The sequence below is a fragment of the Thunnus albacares genome, chromosome 18 (assembly GCF_914725855.1).
Source record: "Thunnus albacares chromosome 18, fThuAlb1.1, whole genome shotgun sequence".
In the NCBI taxonomy this organism is placed as follows: Eukaryota; Metazoa; Chordata; class Actinopteri; order Scombriformes; family Scombridae; genus Thunnus; species Thunnus albacares.
Window position 1 is genome coordinate 21888381 of NC_058123.1, and position 22106 is coordinate 21910486.

General features: G+C 39.5%; 2 protein-coding genes across 6 annotated transcripts; one reads left to right on the forward strand and one right to left on the reverse strand.

Annotated features, from left to right (window-relative positions):
- Positions 1 to 3: 3 nt before the first annotated feature.
- Positions 4 to 18022, reverse strand: smad2 (SMAD family member 2). 5 transcript variants are annotated; one of them, XM_044333345.1, is made up of 11 exons: positions 17847 to 18022; positions 15000 to 15533; positions 9859 to 9948; positions 8778 to 8971; positions 8303 to 8437; positions 7846 to 7908; positions 7463 to 7516; positions 6921 to 7133; positions 6401 to 6538; positions 5043 to 5187; positions 4 to 4174 (listed from the first exon to the last, which is right to left on the reverse strand). In XM_044333345.1, the coding sequence occupies exons 2-11, from the start codon at positions 15254 to 15256 to the stop codon at positions 4051 to 4053; spliced, it is 1413 nt and encodes a 470-aa protein (XP_044189280.1). In that variant the 5' UTR covers positions 15257 to 15533; positions 17847 to 18022; the 3' UTR covers positions 4 to 4050. The 5 variants fall into 5 exon arrangements, with proteins under 5 accessions (XP_044189280.1, XP_044189277.1, XP_044189279.1 ...); XM_044333342.1 differs by having other exon boundaries at positions 7834 to 7908; positions 17847 to 18021; XM_044333344.1 differs by having other exon boundaries at positions 7834 to 7908; positions 15000 to 15316; positions 17847 to 17999.
- An 81-nt stretch (positions 18023 to 18103) lies between these two features.
- Positions 18104 to 21994, forward strand: si:dkey-175m17.6 (N-acetyllactosaminide beta-1,3-N-acetylglucosaminyltransferase 2). Its single transcript, XM_044333347.1, has 3 exons — positions 18104 to 18164; positions 19531 to 19674; positions 19816 to 21994. Exon 3 carries the CDS (start codon positions 19819 to 19821, stop codon positions 21160 to 21162), a length of 1344 nt encoding a protein of 447 aa, XP_044189282.1. The 5' UTR covers positions 18104 to 18164; positions 19531 to 19674; positions 19816 to 19818; the 3' UTR covers positions 21163 to 21994.
- The last annotated feature ends 112 nt before the right edge of the window (positions 21995 to 22106 follow it).

Consider the following 22106-nt stretch of genomic DNA (forward strand, 5'->3'; position numbering starts at 1 on the left):
CAGTTGAATTAAAACAGCTTTATTAGTGTACACTGTAAGAAGTTGTCTGTATATGCAGAATAGCTGGAAAGCCTATGAAGATCATCATCAGTGTTTGAAGACAGAAATCCTAACAGCTTGTTGTCTAATGGAATATGATCTGTGGATAGCAAGGAAAAGAAACAGCATGTAAGGTAAAAATGAAAGCACAACTATACAATAACATCACTAGGGACAGAAACTTCACTTTCTCCAAAAAGCCGATTTCTTAGAAATCCATCAGAAAGAGGCTCATTTGGGAATACACAATTGTCCATCACAAAAGAAAAAAAAACAACAATATGTGACCTGTATATAGCAATGTGGACCCTTACAACGTGTAGATGGAGCCTACATGAAACCTCATTTGGCCTCATCTTGCAATTCAAAAACAGACTTTTCAGGAAGTGAGAAAAGCTAGTTGGTTTAAAGAAAAAAAAAAAATCAGATACAAAGGCTCTTGCTGGACCCTGGAAACTCTCATAGAACTGTAAAATCAGAAAAAAGCGATGTATAATTCTTAATGGGGAAATGTTTCTGAGTATACAGTCCAAACAATCAGTGTCACTGCATAGAACAAACATGTAGGTTATTATTGATACAACAACCGTAAGGAAACATTACATTTAAGCATGTGTACTGACCTTGGCATTGAAAACTCCAGTCAACTTTTTCCTTACTAAGTGAAAAAAAAAAGACAGACTGGGAAAAAGACAGGACAGGAGGACAGATAGATACACATACAGGGAGACAAACATCCCTGTTGTTGGATATGAGTACAATCGAATTTGACCAAGGTGAACGCTAGATGAATGAAGAAAACGGTTTTCACTGAAAAAGTGTGGCTCACTTTGTCCTGCAGGACTAGCATTTACTTTTGAGATTTTGAAAACTGTCAATCATTCAACTTGGTCCAAATGCCAAAATACGTCGCCGTGTAGGAGAGGGTATCATCTCAAAATGTGAGTGTGTTTAGTGTTTACATGCACCGACATCATGTTTATACCCGTGTCATGTTTTGGTCACGGTTTGGAGAAAGTGAAACAAGATATCTGGAATGTGACAGTATGAGTACACACCTAGTCCCATTTACATATATTTACATGTCCCACTTAAAATCCCATTTATCATAATATATCCATAACATTCTGCTTATGTGTTTAATGCTGGGATACACATGAGCAACGCTCTTACAGTAAAGAGGCCTTGACTAGGATATACTATCCTGTGTGCATGTAAACACACTCACGGCAAATTAACAGTGTATAACCAAACAGTCATGAGAATCAAACAGCTGCAAAGCTGTAATTGGAGGCAGTTTTCACACTGCGTACTGGAATGTCCTATGTTGCTTAAGAAAGACAGGATTCAATACCATCCAAACTTACAACTTTAAAAATTAATACCAACTGCTGTGATATTGAAACATAATTCTGTATTGCCCAGTTGTTGGATTAAATCCTAATATCTTAAAAAGTCAGTATCTTCTATCATAATTTTTTGATGGCAATGGTTTACTGAAAATAGAAACATTTTTAGACAGATATCTTGATTTGTAGAGCCATGCAACTAATCAAACCCCCAGAGGACTGAAGCAACTTTCAATTATAAGTCATAAAATTCAATAACTGTAAGCTGAAGCTATTAGGTTTTTGACACAAATGATCTGCAATGTACAAGACATGCATGCATTCAGTCTTTGGGACAGCACTATCATAATTTGGGTCACATTCTTAGAAACTAGCTTTTTAGATGGCTATAATATGTGATAGATTCCAAAATTCCCCTACCACATTTACTGTTTTAGCAGCCAAATTACATTTTCAAAAATCAAAAGAAAAGAAATATTGCTATATATTAACTGGTAACTCTAGAAGAGTATGGTAATTATGATGACTTGGCCTCAAAGTCATTAAGCACACAATTTGAACTAACAAACTGTTTTCAGTGATACGTTCAGTGAAAATGTTACATCCTATGCTACATACTTCATAAATCATCGTCAAGCTGCAATCATTTCAAACAGAGGGCATATTTTAAAAAAAGATATTGAATTCTAATAAAAAGGAAGAAAGCATTGAGGATTTTAAATAGATTTATATATAAAAAAATACATGAAAATACAAAAAAAATGTAGCTAAAAGAATGTGTAAAGAAAATAATAACTGTGCAGTTTAACTAGCTTGTTTAATACTTAAAGCTTTAATACTTGGAGTTGAAAAGACTTGGAGTCTAAAATACCGATGTAGGTACCAGCTGGCTTTTAGATCAGGGCAAAAGGTCTAATTAAAATCAAACAAATACTCCAGACGCTTTTTAATAAGCCAATTCTCACAATATAAGGACAAAAATCTTTATAGTGAATATACTAAAAATATGGAAGATTTCTTTTTTTACTTCACTTCCATTGGGCTTTTCAACATTCCTATCTGTACATTTCAAAGCATATCTTGCTGTACTTTACATCAAAAGGCAACTTTCTTGTAGCAATAATAAGGGTGCATAATTTGGGGCAGTGCAAGTACAGTATAGAGGCCATTTTTAAAAGTCACACACTGCAGGACTTTTCCTATCAATACAATATCAATAATGGGGAAACCGTGCGTCAGTCCAAGCATATAATCAAGAGAGACTTGTGGAATGTCTTCATCAGTGAAACATAGAGTGATGGGTGTTAATCTTCGTGTCTGTTACACAGCAGGGGGCGACATTGCGGCTTAGACTCTTGCATTTATACAGAGCCCTGAATATCTCCAAGTCCTACAAACAACTCCCCTTCATAAAACCAGATGATATAATGGTAAAAAAAGTTAATGCAGAGAATGAGAGAGCGTGAGTGAAAAGAGTGTGCAGGAGGGAAAGCAGTACAGTGACATGTTGTACGCTCTTGCTCTGAGGATTCCTTAGCTTACTCATTCCAGTTATCTTCTGTGCTGGATAGCCATTGACCGCACTTTAAAATAAAAAACTTCTCACAGAAGATTAAAAGACATCTTTGTTTCAGCTCTGATCCACACTCAAACATCTGCTCTGCTGCAGACTCGTGGTTCAAACATTTCACAATGAGGACATTTTTTTTGCTGTTATGTCAAAACAGAGATGTTACAATAGTAAGTTAAGTGGTGAATGAACTGCGTAAGTGTGTCCGTGTTACAGTATGTGTGTGTGTGTGTACATGTGAACATGGGGGTATGTATCATTAATTAAAGACGTCAACATGTCACCACTCTAGGAGCTGAAGACCAATGCAGTCCAGCGTTATCAGGTCTATGATCATGACAGTGCTGGACTGATTAGGAGGAAATCATGAAAAGTGGAACTCTCAGATAAAAAAAAAAAAACTGAATGGAAGTTTGGTCACCGAAACCAAGAAACACTAAAAAAAATTCATATCCAGGCGTGAAGTTGACTTTGGTTGAACATGAGCCTGGAGTAGCAGTTCTGCTGTTGGTCAACCTTGTGTAAACGAAAAAAAAAAATCTTGACACTGAATCAAGCTTGTGCTGTGGTAGGTAGGTAGTGAGGAGGCAAGATGTGGATTAGTGGTTGGAGAGACTGTCCTGTAACTAGAAGGTCACATGCTCAATCCCCGAAAAAACAGCCGCTGTCGTGTCACTGAGTTCTCTCCCGCTGTGTGTTCCTGGATCAGAGCCTCAGTCAAATACCAAAAACATTAATGTAGTCTGGTCCGTTATGACATCACTCTCTTGTCATTTTGATATTGCAGGGTGATTTCAATCATTAGGTCCGTGATTATTGGAATGTCAGCCTGACGTTGATCCAACAGAGCCAAAAGGTAATCAGGCCCACGGTGACATCACTGTTAACATTCCTCTATTGTCCATCAGTGATGTCATTCTCTCCTCTTCCAGGTCCATTGTGTAATCCTTTTTTTTTTAATTTTTTTTTTTTTTTATATATAATGATGTTAGTACATCAGTTTAAGACTGCATGGTGGTATCCTTTAGGACACACTGGTCAAACATTGTGAAATGTCAGTCTGACTTTGCGTCGGCAGCAGCAGAACTGTGTTTAGGACATACTGGAGCAACGCACTGATGGTGAACCCATCTGGGTCAACACCTTATCCAACCACTGGAGGGGGCCGTTGAGATGCAGCTCAATCCAACAAGGGGTGCTGGTTACTGTCTGACGTCTGGAGGGATAAAATACAGCATGTGAGTAAAGACAAACTTCCCACTAGTTCTGTTCGCTCCAGCTGAGCCTAGAAGTGGTATGGCATGTGATATGTTATGGGCCTATATTCATTATGTTAGTCAAAGCCCCAGTAGGTTTTTCAAAGATTGCAATAATTAAGTGTTGTTAAATATGTGAGTAGCAGCAGAGCATTTTTATTAAAGCAAGATACAACAAATAAATACAAAGTGAATGGGAGCTTGCGTTGCCCAGGTCTGAGCAGATGATCAAATACAGCTGACTTCTCTGTGGTCCAGCCAAGCTTGGCCTGGGCTCCACAGACAGCGGGGGACACTGATTGTTAACCACACAGGCTACAAGGGGGCTTAACCCTGTCCAATGAGGACAAGCCAAAACACCCCCACAAACACTGCTGTCTGGCTCCTGGGAGAGTAAAACACAAAGCAGAGCCAGGAGCAGAACAGATGTTTGCTGGATGGCTTGTTGGACAGCCAGAGAGACAGAGAGATACAGACAAATGCCCTGTAATCTCTGACATTTTACAACAAAAGAGGAATACAATAGAGATTATACACATGCAGTGCAGATGGGAGCATGCACAAGCTCAAAAAAAAAAAAACTATTCCCTTTCAAACTTGTTTACAGTCACTCTCTAGATTTTTATGTAAAGTTCCACCTGTATTAATTACATAGCGGGTGAGGCAAATGAAATGGTGTCAGGATTTAGATCATGTAATGTTGTATCTGCTGGAAGTGGTGATTCAAAATCTGAGGGATAAAACGCTGACAGAGCACTTCCCTTATAGCCATCCATTCATCATGTATACTAGTAAAAGAGAGAATGATGTGCTAAGGGACGGACACACCTGTACTCTGCTCCCCAGCCCTTGACGAAGCTCATTCTGATGGTGCACATCCTGGTCAGCTGATAGACTGCCTCAAACCCCTGATTGACTGACTGGGCCAGCAGTGCAGCAAACTCCTGGTTGTTAAAAATCTTCAGATTACAACCTAAAAAGATAAAGGGGTTTGAGATTTAGGCAAATTGTCACCATCATAAACACCAGTATAACCAGGCACATTGTTTTTTGTTTGTTTGTTTTTTTGAATCACTCTATTTTATGAATGTGTGGAAGGTTGTTAAAAATAAAGTTAACCAATTACTGTAAAACAATGTGTGTTTTCAAAACCTTTGCCAATTCTGTGAACATAACTTAAAAGCACCGAGCAAAGGCATTGTGAATCTTGAGGTGTGGGTGTATTGTATTGTATGTCGGTGATTATCCTCCTCACGGATGACAAGTCAGACCCCTGAATGTCGTCGAGATCCTTGTGTTTCCTTTCTGTATAAATCTGTGCCTCAGTAATGATACTGTTCACACTGCTCATTTGGCCAGGAATGAAATGTTCAAAGTCACATGGGTACAGATGAGTCAGTGTGTGGGGGTGAGAAAAAAAAAAAAAAAACAACTGTCACATTATGGAGGGCACCAGTGCTCTTCCTAAAGCTTTATTTCATCAATATCAGGTGAAGCCAAGTCATTTTTCACCATTCAGTCAGGACTATTTTCATCATCAAGGTAAATCATTATACACTGACTGTTAGAGTTGTTGTTTGTTGGTGCAGACTCTTATTCAGGCTGCCAGATAAAAATTTTAAGAGTTCGATCCACTTCTTTTTAAGAGTATGAAAGTGGAACCCAGTAGACACATATGAAATATGGAATGCCCAATTTAAAAGAAGGCTAAAAAAAAAATGTCAACACTGCAAAAACACTCACTTCCCAGTTTATTAAGTACGCCTAGATAAAAAACTAATGCAGTATGATACAACAGCACTGCAGTAAATCCTACCTTCATGAAGGTTACGATGTTCAGTTTTTATTTAATCTGTTTTAGAGGTCTTCATTTATTTTATGTTCATTTTGGAGGCTGTAGTTTGTGGTGCTGATGAACTGCAGTATGCTGAAACTTGTCTAATATTTTGTCCACCTTATGAATGAGGGTAGACTAAATATTATAAAAACCTCTCTGAAATCTGAAAGATTATAACCTTCATGAAGGTCAGATTTTTGCAGGACTGATGTATTATACTGCACGAGGTTTTATCTAAGTGCACCTAATAAACCTGCATGTGAGTGTGTATCTATTAGAATAACATGTTTTTCCCCCAGTTGTTTTGCATTCATCTCATGAGGAAGAGATGGAATTCATGTGTTTAAACCTGGTGGTATTTTGCAGACTGTGGCAGGGTGCCAGCCGTATCGCTGGTTGCAGTTGGGACTCTGGACAAAAATGGCACTGTCGCTGAGGCACTCGGCGAACACCTCCCCTCCGATGTAATATAACCTCACACCACGACCTGCAGAGTGTGAAACAGGAAAAATGGGAAGATTAAGGTACAAAAGACATAAATCATGAAGAAGGCCTGTGTGTTTTATAAATGAAAACTATGTAAGTGTGGCACATGCAACCACCAATTTAGCAGTATGTCTATTTCAAATTTAAATTTAAAAAACTCCTGATGTGAAAACTACTGTACTTTTCACTGGCTTGACATCTCAGAGCCTTGATCTTTAATGATAATGATCTCCAAAACTTCCTTCACCTTTATAAGTTTCCTCCTCTGTATAGATACTGCCAGCTTTGCTCAAACACATAAGTGTGAAGAATCTGAGAATAACTAATGCTGAAAAGGCGTGTGTGTGTGTGTGTGAAAAGTGTATGTGTGCACTTATGTGTACCTATATGTCTCCTTGTCATTTCAACAGTTGCATTCCTGTTAACATTGCTGAGAAGCCCTAGACAGAAGCGTTCGGAGTTGGAAGGGTCAGTAAATCCATCCACAGTCAGAGATGGCTGTGAGGCGTGGAACGTCTCTCCCACCCGCTGGTTTAACTCGTAGTAGGCTATAGAGCACCAGAAAGCTGGTTCACTGTAGGTAACCGGTTGAAGGTCTGAAAAGAAAAAGTATACATAGAAAACTCTCTGAATGTTCTTTTGAAATCCCTGTTTTCAAACTATTTTATTTTCTTCAATAGCTTTTCTAGACCTTAATTTCTGGTCTGAATTTTAAGATTTCGGTCCATTCTCAGTAAGACAGATTATAATGTAACTTGAGCCAAAGCTCAATACTACTCATGATTATAAAGTCCAAGTATATAAATAAGTATTTTCCCACTATTACAACTAGCTTGGGTCAACAATTAATCACATTCCTGCACATTTTTAAACTTCCAAACCTATATAGTAACTTCCAATATAATGGAGAAAAAAAAAATCTTACCCAGGCCGTGACTGACAGGTGACAAGGTGTTTGGTGACAGTTCTGCTGGTGAGCCTGTCAGAAAACAACACACACAATACTAATAAGGAATAGACATAACACAGTACACCTTCTTATACTCTGTATTACATTCAATGTATAGATTAACTGTGTTGTTGACCGCTACTGTTAATATTACACAGAACTAATTGCGGTGTGTATGTTCAACTCTACAATGAAGTGTGTTCCTCAGCACCAAAAAAAAAAAATCCTTTGAGTATAATTTAAAGAAGTGGAGTCAAAACTGATCCTTGGACCCTTACAGTGCATCTTTTCTCAACCAGTGAGATAAACAGCAGCATGCATACTAGCACAACGCTAAACTAGTCTACCTGATTCCATACTTTGATTCATCTGTTGGTCGCTAGTCTCTCCATCTTCACTGATATAGCCAGGTGGAGGAGTCTCTGTTAAAAAAAAAACAAAAAAACAAAAAAACACAACCACCAGAAAAATGCAGTAAGAATACATTTCAAACAATACACTGCTGCACATAATGAGAGAGAAGTGAAGTGTTTGTGTGCTCTAAGTCAACATGTGGTTATGTGTGTATGACCACATGCAAGGTGGAAATCTACCACTAGGCTGACCTCAGTTTGTGTACTCAATAGTATAGTAATAAGTAACAGTAAGCAGTCACCCTATGGAGGTCAGTTAGGTAGTTTTACCTTTAATAAGCTTTCTATAAAAAAAAAAAAAAAAGTCTATCTAGCTTGTTTTACAGCCAGAGTAAGAGGTGAATGTATAGGACTTCTGATATGGATGAAAAAAAAAGTTATACTTCCCGTCCTGCATACAGACCTGGTATATAGTTATTAGGAGGATCTATGCCAGCAGGGAAATTTGTGTTCTCAGGAATGGAGTTTGTAAAGTCATCTAGAGGTGGAAGCTCTGTCAAAATCTCTGTGTGGCGTGGCACCAACACCGGAGGCAGAACTGGAGACAAAAGGAAGTGTCACTGACAAAGGCAAATATGATTTACAATACAAATCAAAATAGTTTATGTACTTTTTTCTAAGCAGGTCTGCTCTTTCAACAACATTCTGCTTCTTTTACACACACAAAACACATCTAGACTGGTTTCCATAACACAAACTGGTAAAACGTAGTAAAAAGTAATAATGAAACTACCAATAAATTGGAGTTGCCATGATCACTTGGATTTTGGACATTGTTAGAGGGCAGCTTGAAGATCAAATCTAGCAGTACTCTGAGTAAAAACTATTTCAAAAGAGACACACACACAGACACACACACAGTTCTCAAGGATCATTACCTGGCGTCTCCACTCTCTGGTAATGGTAAGGATTGACACACACTTCATCCTTCTTAAGGTTGAAGGCGTACTGGCAGGTTTCAATGGCCCTCAGCTCATGGTGGCTGTGAAGGTCGGGCCATCTCCACAGGCGACAGTAGATGACGTGGGGCAGGCCCTTACGGTGGGACACCTGAAGACGCCCGTCCAGTGACCTGAGAGGGTTGGGGGAGAGGATGGCTAACAGTTCAGTGATGTGCCCAAGTCAAGTTGACAGGAGGCTTTTAGCTGCAGGGATACTTAAAAGTTTGTGTTTTCTTTAGTTTCTGGTCTGGTGTCTGCAAATGTGATTATAGGTTTTTAAAATACAATACAATACAAACAAACAGGAGTAAACAAGAAAGGCCGCCAACTCGCCAACCAATGGTGTGCAAGACGCTGATGGTGTTTTATTGCATAACCTTGTTTTGTGAGACTAATCAGCACAGTTGCAAAGAGCAATTGCACAGTCAGAATGACTTCTGAAACTAGTGCTTTGAAACTAGTACCTTGCAAAAACAAAACACTATCTTTTTCTAAATCAAGTCTATAATTGACTAACCTCGTTTTACAGCAAAAACAAATCTTTATTATTGACGATGACAAAGCATCACTGTGGAAATCCTGATGAAGCTCATTTTTATTTGTGTATTTTGAGGAGTAATCAATACTACAATTTAATCTCATAGTAAAGACAGTGAACATCCCTCATATTATGTCATTAATATAATAGATTTTTGCCTATTGCAACTCCTAACTGCTGAATTCACTTATTAAACACACATTTTTATTGAAATATAGCTTAATTATTTCCTTATTGCCTATATTATATTATACTACTGGCATAAGGATGAATTCCAGTTATCTTAATAAATAAACAGAAACGACCAGACAAGCCAGTGTGTAGGGAAACTGTATAAAGCTGTGTGATTACAGAAAGACAGATAAACATAAAAGCGACATGTGAGCATTACCGTTTCTACTGCGTAACCTTTGCAGCACTGAAGACATGTACAGTAATTGTTTACTCTTTGTGTGTTTGTGTACATGTGAGTGTATTCACCTGCTGTGGTCAGGGTATCCATACATGCCTGCAGAGTCCCACTGCTCTATCGTGTGGCCTGAGCCTAGACCCCATAGATCTGAGCAATTGCTACAGACAAACAAACACACACGCACGCACACACACGCATACACACACGACATGCACACACAAACATACAAGACAAGTGCAAAAAAGGATAAAAATAAAAGCGAACAGATGGTAAACTTGAGGTGTTTCGTTCAAAATTAGGATGTAATCACAAATGTATACAGTTGTTCTCTTATTGGCATGAAAGAAGGAAATGAAAAGATTCCCCCCTCGCGCTCTACAATAAGAGAGGCCAACTGGATGACAGGTGATCATGTGACAAATCCAAATATTACAGAAAGTGATGTGGTGCAATCAAGTGGTGCAGAAGGCGAGATAGGATTGAATTTTTTTGCAGTCTGCAACTTTTAAATGGTGACAAAGTAAATTCATCTTCTGAAATAAAATCTCAGAAAGTAGCAGGTTATTAATAATCATTTAAATTAGTTTGATCAATTTATATTTAGCTGGACCATGTAATTTTTATTCTGGCAACACTTGACACACAACCGTCATCTTATACTGAAAAAGCATGTGTCTGATCATTTTACTTGGGTTTTTTGGGGGGCACTTTAAGGTTAAATAAACTCCTGCAATACCTGATTGCACATTCATATCTAAACGACATACATGTGATTCACAATTTCTGCATATTGTTTTTAAGACATGAGGAGACGTGCAATGTATAGCGACACACAGGAATCACACTTCCTAAATCACACAGGAAATATATGCATGTACAAAACAATGATATGTGAATGAGGAAATAAAGACATTCAATAAACCACACAAAATGTGTCAAGACGTAACCACAGAAAAAACAGATACAACACAAATGTGTGTGTAGTGTGTGAATGAAAACTCCAACACACACATCCCCACTGTTGCTAACTTGTTCTATAAAAGTTCTCATGATTTGTCTGAGAGGAGATTCTGCTGTCTGATGAGAGGTAAGTAATTGCCAGACCTGTCTCTACAAGACCTGCTATCTCGACACTTATCAGCCTACTCTAAGAGTTCTACAACTACAAGCCCCGTGTATACTATCTCCAGACACCGCTAATGTCTTGCCTTCTTCCTTTCTCACTTAAAAAGGTCACCAGCACAGCCCCTGCAGTGTTCTGAGCGAGACTTTCGATCCTCATCTACTTTTCGCCCTGGATGAAAGCTAAATGGCTACAATCTTCGGTTAAAGTGGTCCAATTATCAGGGAGGAGAAACATTAATAAATGATAGAAACTGAAAACAGTAGAGCAAAACAGACATAAAAAGGAACCACCATTTGTATGCAGTAAAACAAACAATGAAGCCTTTATCTCTTTCTGAGGTCATCCAGATTTCCGTCACCACTTGAAAAGCCACCCATGCTTGCTATCTATAGACACAGCTGAGCTTTTGCACTCTTCCTCTGTCACATTTCCTACCTCTACTCAAACAGACATCTACAAAGCCCAACACCTGCTATCTCCTGACAATCCCCAAGACATCCTTCAGACAACCTCCACCATCACCCAAAAAAAAAAAAAAAAAAGCTTTTCTTTATCAACCTTACTTCCCTGTGTTCAAAGGGAAGTGAGCTGTGCATCAAAGGGCTGGAATGCTATCTGCCAGTGCTGTCGAGAAGTACATGCAGACCTTTTGATTCCGGGGCCAGGGCTGCCTGTAACATGTAGCTATTTCAACCAAGCCACCATCGGTGTGTGAAAAATTGCGGTATTGAAAAACTGATTCTCTAGACAATTTCTGGACAGCCATATTCCACTTTGAACTCATTAATTCCACTTTAAAAATGTTTCCAACTTTTGTCATGTTGACAAAAAAGCATATAAGTCACTATGAAGTTCAGCTCAGTTTAGTCCGAACCCTGAAATCCTGACATAAAAAAAATAAAAATTCCTAGACTGAGGACAGTGACAGTATTCAAGCGAGCAAGAACCACCATCACCTTATCAGCACCACTAAAGAAGCTATCTAGCCTACATTCCTCAGGGTGAAGAAACAGAAAGAGGTCTGGCATCAGACACTTCCCCTTCACACAGCTTTACTTCTTCTGCCCTTTTTATCCTTGTTATATACTGTTCAGCATACAGTGTATAGTGTGTGTGTATATATATATATATATATATACACTACAATACAATGTCATCTTGGATACATATCTCCTGTATTTTAACTGCTTCATACTTTATTTAGAGAGCTTCACAGCACTCACATGTACTGGGAGTTACCAGCAGTACCAGCATAATTATCTACTGTGAGTTGAGTTGCTCCACTGAACTACTGTGACCTGAGCCAGCACTGATGCCCTCCCTGGTTGAACTCCATAACTGTAAAGACATTATGTAGCATGCTGATGCATAGTGTAAAATCCACACACAGTATGCATTATGACGGCAATGTGATTACATCTGTCTGCCCTGAGACAGCAACCCGAACAGAGTGCATTACTGAGAAAGAATTCACCCACTACAAACATCCCCTTCAGATAGAGCTAAAAATAAACACAGGCAGTACATTAACATCACCTCAGCTGACCCCTCCATATGTATTTCTTATACATATCTTGCCACTTTGCTGGCTTCCCACCTGATTCACATAGCCTGTGTAAAGAAAATTAGTTCAATGCAATGCCGTAGAAGCAGATAAATGATCAGACCGGGTCGCATCGTAATACCATGGGTGTAAATAAAGTCTTGATTCACATGTTTGTTCCTGTCTTTCTACTGAGGAAGCACGGCGGTGTGGTGATCAGGAATAGCATCCTTCTGTGAAAGATCATGATTCAACACATCATTTTAAAATCCAGCTGCCCTGCTGAAGTGTCCTTGACCAAGACACTAAATCCCCATCGGCTTCTGGTGAGCTGATTTGTGGCCAGTATAAGTGAGGCATAAGAAAAGACTGTTTCCCTGCAAGAGCGAATTATGTTATTGATATTCTATAATTTAAGGAAACTAAAAGAAAGACAGAGAGAGAGAGAGAGAAAGAGAGACAGAGAGAGACAGAGTGAGAGAGACAGAGAGACAGAGAGAGAGAGAGAGAGAGAGAGAGAGGGTAGATTACATAGAAAATTCGAGAAGGGAAGCTCATAAAATCTTCACACAGCAGCCTAGTTATCTCCCCTTTCTGCTGATCCTCAGTCGATTGATTGACGTTAATCACATGCTTCTCATGGGGCTCCCCTGACTTTGCCACTTTTTGTCATGATAAGGTTTCACCTGGTCTGGTGACTTGGCTCGTGTACCTAATCATGCGACACAGGAGATCTCTATACTGCAAGACACATGACCTGTACCGTTCAGGCTCAGTATTAACAGTAATTAGCAGCTTTGGCTTTCAGCAAAATGATAACTTCAAAGTTAACTCATCTACTCATACTAACTGTATTTTTCAAGTCTTACTTTTTTTGCTGTGAGAAAGATGAAGATATAATGTATTTTGAGTCTGAGTCTATTTTCAGAATGTACAGATATACAAATGTATGCACATTTTCTTCCACTGTGGTTTTGCTACTTTTCGAGCACCTTTGCAAGGACTCTGAGTTGATAGGAAGACACTCTTCACAGATCTCTTATCATACAAAGACATCAAGCACAGCACTGCACGTGCTTGTATTTTGAACTATTCCTTCTTTACTTCATTCTGTCTTCTTTCTATTGCTTTAGATTTTTTTTTAATAGTTTACAACCTCTTCGATCTTCATCATATAACATTCGAAATATACATTATAATCCCATCAGTCATCAACAGCCTTTCATATTGCCTTGTCTCCATTCCTGTTTTTTTGGGTTTTTTTTTTTTTTACTAAAATCTTTATCTGCCTAACAAATGCAAGCTTTCCTGTTCTTTGTAGACTTTATCTCCAGGTAGACAGGCACCAATAGATCTCCAGAACACCAAGTACTTCATTAAGAGGACTGGCCAAGGCTAAGTTCTGATCCGCACACTTATTCAATTAGTCATTCATGCTGTCGTCAGTAGTTACACAAATGTGTGCCATGAGGAGTTACATTCTGTGTTTTGCCTTGAAGCAGAAGATGTTTATTTCCCCATAAAACATTTTTTAAATTTGTGTGTCATGAGTATTTGCAAAAAATGTATTTGCCCATGACATGAGTACTGTCGGCACCATTATTGAGTATTGTTGGACCCTTATACTTTATATGAAAATAGGTTTTAGACATAATGTCTTAAGTTATTAAATGTATTTTGATTCAGTTCCTCTAATCTTGTTCTAAATAGCACTTTCTAACAAGCTATGTCAACCTGTCTAATCAGTGTAATGGGATAAAAGGCAGTTCAGTAGGTTGTTGGTGCATAAGACCCTAATGAGGCTAGACACAGTGTGAATGCACAGCCGGGTTTTCTGCATATAATTAGGAATTCTGATGACGGAAGTCGACACAGAAAACAAGAAAAACTTTGGTTAGCATCATGTGTTGGGCGTCTGTTTCCTCCAATCAGGTTTCACTTCTGCTGCGTTGCTAACCTATGGCACAGCAGAATAAGGAAGTGGGCTTTCCGTTGCACAACAGAGACTTTTCTTTTGCACCCCTGTGGGTGCCTGTCACCCTCCTTCTTACTTTCATGTGTGTTGACACACTCTGTTGTGCTGATCTATATTGGTGGTATTGTGGTATACCAGTGCAAAGGGGCTGTGGATGTGTGTTTGTGTGAATATGAGCACGACTTGAAGTTACTGTGATAATGCTAGATTTGATATTAATGATTAGTTTAGTTTCCAATTTTGAGAAATTTTATAGACTATTATTACTATTACTATTATTATTATATATTAAAAAAGAACTGCCATATTAATCTAAATTCTGTTTCTGTGTGTATGTTTAAAACTTGCTAAAGTACATGCATGTGTTTGTGTGTGTGTTGTGTCCAGCAGCATGTGGGTGTTTCACCTATTTATGTTGGCACACATTGCTATTCCCTGTGGCAATAGCCATGTTTTCTGTGTGTTTGTGTGTGCAAATATATAGAGAACAGACAAATACAGGATGTGTGTGTGTGTGCGCGTGTGTGTGTGCGCGTGTGTGTGTGTGTGTGTGTCCTCATCTCACCTGGGTATGGTGACACACTTTGTCTTGCTGTTCTGCGTGCTGATGGCTTTCTCCAGCTCATCCAGCTGCCCCGTCTTCTTCAACTTCTTCACCAGGCTCTTCACAGCTTTTTCGCACCATTTCTCCTCCTGTCCTCCTCCGTTTTGCTCCCCTACTCCTCCTATTCCTCCTCCTGCTCCTCCACTCCCTGCTGGAGTCTTCTTCCATCCCAGGAGGCGTTTCACTACCGGGGGAGTGAAGGGAAGGATGGAAGACATGGTGGCTTGTGTATTTGTGTGTTTTTGTGGAACTAAGTGTGTTTTGACACCCCTCTTAATCTGATGTAAAGAGAAAGAGGGAGGGAGGGGGGGGGGGGGAGGGGTTAACAGGTGATACAGGTGTTGGGCTGTACGTCCGAATTCCTACTTGATATATGTTTGTATTTGTGAGTAATGTCTTGTCAGAACTAAGGCATTGGTCTTGAGGAGCCCTGGGAAGAAAATCAGATGGAAAGCACAGAATGTAGGGAGCGGAGAGGAGCACATCCAAAGAAACCTAAGCAACAGAGGGGAGAAAAGAGACAGCGCACTTCAACACCTGTGAACACAAAGACAGTAAAGAAGTGTGCATATAACATTTTCTTCTTTCTTCATTATGCCCACACATCCAGATTCGTGAACAGTTTTTTTTTTTTTTTTGCCCAGAGCTATGACTATCATATTGATCTCAGCCCCCTGCTGCTAACTCTCCCACCACATATATTACAGCATGTCATTCAGGCACTCTGGCAGTCATAGTACTAAGCTGTTTAAATGTCACAACTGCTAGCCAATGATGAATGAATAAAGCTCTATTTTTCTTGCGCATTTCTGAAAGCTTTAATGATGGTTAGAGGAAGCAGATGTATCATTTTATATTTATAAAAACTTTCACTTGAGGCAACAGGGTGACACATGTCATATCATATAGGCCTATATTCAACCAACATTTCAGTATTTTGACCGTTGGAGTCATGTAGTTAACCTATATTTTCATGATTATTGATTTTACTCCAAATGATGGAGGGTGTGCATGATCCTGTGTGGCAATATAGTTTCTTTTCTTTACTAGGTCAACCTCTGAAACCTAAATGAAGACTACTTCAAGCAACTTTTCCACTGAGAGGAGAAAAATTTATGTCAATATCTATACTGATCATCTGCTAATCCCACCTATCCTATTATTGAAACCAGTGTTAACCCTCTCAGACAAAAGCTGAGCAGTGTCGGACCATGTTGAACCCTTTTTGGGAGCAGGGTCTTCAAACCTTGTCTTGTTGATTAAACTTGCTGTCCCGTTCCCACAAACATTTGAGTTTCGCAGATCCTAACTCACTCAAAAGGGTTGTTTTTTTATCTCTATCACCTATTTTGGCAGGTAAATTTCACTTTTTTAAAAAAAAAATTAATAGCATCTGACTGGAAACAGTGCTGAGAACAGCTAGTGAAATGTGGAATTCAATGGCCACAACATACACTTTACAATTTGTTCTGGGCGTTGACATGAGCATGCGTAACCGTATCCTATATTATAGCTCTCATTTTATCGCCAAGATCAATTTCCCAGCCTGATGAGAAAACACAAACATTCAGAGAGAGGAAAAATTCAGGATGGACCTACAGAGAATACTCAAATTGCATTAATAAATCTAATTTGAAAACATATCTGTTTCCCCTGGACCCAGTCCTCTCAAAACAGAAAGGCTCTTACTGTGTGTAGATTAGTGCAGCATATTCTTGATCAATGAGACTTAAATAAATACAGATAGAACTGCCCGGCGGTGCAGTTTTCTCAACTCTGCTGCCAGAGAGGAAGGGATAAACTGTCCTCGGCATGTTACTCTGAAAGTCCAAGCTCCTTCTAAGAATTAATTTCACAGGCTTAACCCTTGGACTGCTTAGTGCAGGAGTCTGAATGGCATTCAGAACAAGTCAGACCATTCTTGAAAATAATTAACTACAGTCTTAGTACCTGCAGCTGCTTGATTTGTCCAAATATTCAAGCATGCTATCCATTAGTGAGAAGGTTTTGATGCCAGCATAATAGACAGGGGCTGGGAAACAATAACGTGCAAGTACAATACTGCAGGTTGGTCAATACCTCAAGTGGGCTCCTTGCAAGTGATTCTTCAGTCACATAAGTAAGCAGTTAAATTTAGGACTGTGGTTATCCCTCTTGCTAAAGGTTGATACACGGATATGGAGGAATAAAAAACAATTGCTGTGTAAGCTTTTCACATTGTACAGAAAGTCTTAATGTAAAAAGAACAAAAAGCACAAAACGTGCTGATATGGCTACATTGCATATATGTCTACTCGAAATGCTAACCATGGGGTTATCAGGGCCTTGTGGACAAAATAAGCAACGTTATTTTGTCTGGAAACCTCTCGTCTTTTTTGTGTGTGTTGTGAGAGAGAAACTGTCTGTTTTGGGTTACTACTTCTTCTCCGCAACCGTACACAACGCGGTTTGAAGAATAAGCTAACGTTAACGCTACTAACGGCGATTCAGACAACACAGCCAGTGGATGTAGACTTTGACAAAGCACCAAAAAAACCCCACTTCATTTCACTGGTGGATGTCAGTTGCTTTGGTGTAACGTTACAGATACAGTGAAAATAGTCCGGTTTCTTTTGTCTCGAATTGACTAATACCCCCCCTCTCCTCTCTGCCTTCTCCTCCCCTCGCCTCCAAAAAAAAAAATTAAAAAAAAAAAAAAGAGTACGAAAAAAATCCGCTAGCAAGCTTGCTACTTTGTGTCACAGACAAATAAACAGGTCTGTTTGTATGTTTTTGTCGCTTACAAATCATTGTTTAAAACACACTTACCCGCCGAGGAGGTGGAAAGGACGCTGGACGGTGAACGGTCACTCAGGTAGCTGTCAGAAAAGCCTGCTTGTTCATTTTAAATTCACCCGGAGAGACTTTAAACTGTATTTTTCACCTCCGAGCCGCCGGGATGATGGCCCCTCATTCAAAGCTCAACCAAACGTGTATCGCTTCACGCAAAAACATAAACGGCAACCGTACCGCCACTATGCCCCGCCTTCTCTCTCTTCCTATTGGCTTAAGTTCCGGGGTTCAGCCGATAACCTGTTGGACCAGGCGTGTTTACTATTGGCTGGAGAACGTGTCCGTCACATGTTGGTAAGTACGAAGGTATGTCGGTGATGTTTGTCAGTGGATACCTTGATTGTCCTTTTACAATTGCATAATAACCTACTGTAGCTTGTCAATGAAATAGAATGGAATAGAAGTAGCCTTAGTTAGATTAACAAAATAGAACATGTTACTGTTACACTTTTTTTTTTCTTTTTTTTTTTTTTACAACGCTTCCCTTTTCAAAACTGACACAATCTATGGTTTAACACCACACACACACTTGTATGATGAGCAGAATTTGGCAAACTATGCTGACGCTGACAAATTAGGAAAGGTCACCATAAACTCTATAAGTCTATACCAATATATTCTTCATTTTTCTTAACTTTTTTAAAGACCTTATTTTTTAAAAATATTTATTCATACATTCATTCATTCACAAATCCATAAACATGTGTGAAAGGACATTGAAGTCATGCTAATAAAGAGCAGACCAGTATCATGGATTATTAGGTTCACTAAAGTACTTTCTCATGTTTGTGTATTTGTTAAATGTTAAACTGCTAATCACTCCGATAGGCTATATGAGCAGAGGGATGCTGTCGAGTCAACCTTTCATAGGTCATTTGGCCTCATCATGCAAATAAGACTACACACCTGCAGCACCTGCATGCAAATCAAAGTCTCTCCCTTTGGAGAAATCACTGCCCGATGAAGCTTCTTTCCAAGCTTCAATCAGTTCATGTCAGCAGCAGGTAGTAGGCCTACGTCAATCCTTTGAGTATTTACCTCATCACTCACTGAGGAGCCAAAAGAAGCGCATGCTCTGTGTGCACACACGTCTTCCTCACCTGAGACCTGTTGCTCAGCTGCAGGTTTACTGCATTATGCGGACGCTGGTTTTAGATGTAAAGGATGCTTCTCTTTATCACCCATCGTTATGTCAAAAATGAGGAGCGACAGACCTGTCATGTTATAACCAGCGTATAACCAAGCCGGATGAGAAAACTAAAACAAAGGGTTTACACCACAAGTTGCTGTGTATTTGATCTCAGTCGGCTTTACCAACTGGAAAAATTCACTTACTTGTAAGTATTTTTATTCTTTGTCTTCCATTCATTGCCTAAATTAGTAAGGGGTTGGCAAACAGTTGTAAAAATGAATGTCTGTAGACTTTAAGATAGGCTATAGAGACAATATGTTGGAAACATGCAATACTTTTGCATACACTATTGTAAGGTTATTAAAAATAGATTAGAAATACATAGGCTAAAGGAGGACAAGTGAAGTCCAAATTGTTATTTAATTGTTGTCCAAGTTGTGTTTACTCAACTTTTAAGGTCTAAGTCAAGAGGAAAGTGAGATTTTATCTGCTTTATTGCATAATACATGTTCCACACTGTGTTTACAGGGGCTGTGTGCCTACCAGCAGGTAGGTACAGGATGATGCTCTGAGTGTGAAGACAAGAACAGATAATAAATCTCAGTGGACCATCACCAAGGAGACAGAAACTCCAGAGGGTTGCCTGCAGTGTTAGCTATAAAAATCTCATAGGTAAAGCCATACCACTGCAGTGGAGTTCAGTCAGGGAGGAGGGTTATTTAAATATTTTCTCTGTTATGATTATTTTAAAATATCCCTAATGTGTTTTTTTTTTATGTGTATGAAAGAGTTTGTCTGATTTGTACACCACAGGCAATGGGTAAATGCTGCAAATGCAAGGGGAGACTGCTGTGCATGTGCCTGCTGCCCTGTATGATGACCGGCCACCTTCTGATTTATATAATGGTGTCCATATTCGTCACCATGTCCTACACTCCTCCAAAAATAACCATCCACTATATTGCTCCGGGGATTTCTGCGAATTCTGGGGCTTTGGCCTCCCACCCCCTCAGCCCTTTCTGGAACCTTCGTCTGGAGGACAGCGCACTGTGGAACCAGCTGCAGCATGCTTGGGACCGTCAGCACAATCCAATACTGCGGGGAAATGCAACTGGGATTTTGAGGAAGCCAAAGGTTAAGCTTTTATCACAAATCGAGGATGAATGCCTTTCTGACTGCATGTCGCACATGTGCTCAGTCCCTCGTCTGCACGATCTCAACAGCTTGCCAGAACAAATGAGGGCATTTATCAGGTCAATGCACTGCAGGGAGTATCCCCTCCTTATCAACCAGCCTGCTATGTGTAGGAGGAACAACAGTAGCTTTGGTCTCGACTCTCCCATGCTCCTCATGGCCATCAAATCTCAAGTGGGGAACTTTGAAAATAGGCAGGCCATCCGTGAAACATGGGGGCGCAGTGGTCTGGTGAGGGGGGAATCAAATAAGAAAGGTGGATTAGTACGCACTGTGTTTCTGCTTGGAAGGCAGGACTCAAGTACAGGTCCTCATCCAGACCTCAAAAACCTCCTGGAGCTTGAGAACCAGAAATATGGGGATATTCTACAGTGGGATTTCAGAGATACTTTTTTTAACCTGACCCTAAAGGACTTGCTGTTCTGGCACTGGCTCCAGCAATACTGCCCCACCGCCATCTTTGTGTTCAAAGGGGATGATGATGTCTTTGTTCGAACAGGCGCCCTTCTGGATTACCTGCACAAACAGTGGGAGGAGCACAACTTGTGGAGAGCCTATACAAATGAAACTGGCATGGATTTGTTTGTGGGGGATGTAATTAATAACGCAATGCCAAACCGTGAGCCATCTACTAAATACTACATACCGGAAAGTTTCTACAAAGGTGTGTATCCACCATACGCTGGTGGAGGAGGGGTGGTGTATTCTGGCTCACTTGCATTGCGATTGAAAGAGGTGTCTGACAGGGTGCGCCTTTTCCCGATAGACGACGTGTATCTGGGCATGTGCCTGCACAGACTTGGGCTCTCACCAAGCCATCACCCGGGATTTTTAACATTTGATCTCCCAGAGACAGAGAGGGGGAATCCCTGTGCTTACAGATCTGTTCTACTCGTTCACAGACGGAGTCCCAAGGAGATGCTGACACTGTGGAAGCAGCTCCAGAACCTGCCTGGTCAATGCTGAGGCTCATTTGCCTGCCAAATAGGATTCATTGAGTATAGAATGAATGCTGCTGCCACACTCATTTGAAAAATGTACAAACTTTGACTGCATCTTCATGGCAGGCAGGTGGTACCCTCTAAAGGTCACATGCAATGTACTTTCCCTCTGAAGAGTAAAACTGAGGAGGCAACTGATCTACCTCAAAGGGTACTTGTATTACGAGGGCATTACACAATAAGGCCACATACTTGTTACTTTAAAAAAAAAAAAAAAAGTATGTATTTGTACCCTTTCAACACGATTTTACTACCTTATGCAGAAAATATAATGCCATGCATATTATTTCATAATGTTTGGAGAAAACATTTCAGATATCTTTGCGTTATGTGCCCTGCTGTTTCCTTTAAGTCAGCTGTGCCAGCTAATGTGACATTTCAACATGTCTCACATCCACTCTGTCCTATATTTAAAATGCAACTTATCCTTTTGTGACTCATTTTGTAACTTCAGTGCTAATTTATAGTGATACTTGACATTGATCGTGGTTATCATTTAGGCAGGGAAGGTGTAATGTTCAGAAAAATTATTTTTGAATGTTCTTGTGCTGACAGTTCAAGGTAATTGATGTTCAATATGGCACAATATGTTGCATATATATATATATATATATATATAAAAATGGGGCCTAAGAAATTATACATTGCATTGGTGTTTTTCCTTCACCGTCTGCACTTGAACTCCACAGTGATTGATTTTTCTGTTATCTGTAATGGATGTGCAGTAATCGGAAATGGAAATAACCAGGAAAGCTATTTCTTGTTTTCCTAAAGGATTCCAACAAAAAATGTATCATGTCAAGGATAAATAAATGTTTGTTTCTCAAACACAATTGTACTGATTATTATTATATATTTATTTATTGTATTATAATCAATTCTATTTTGGTTGCAATTATAAAATGAAGA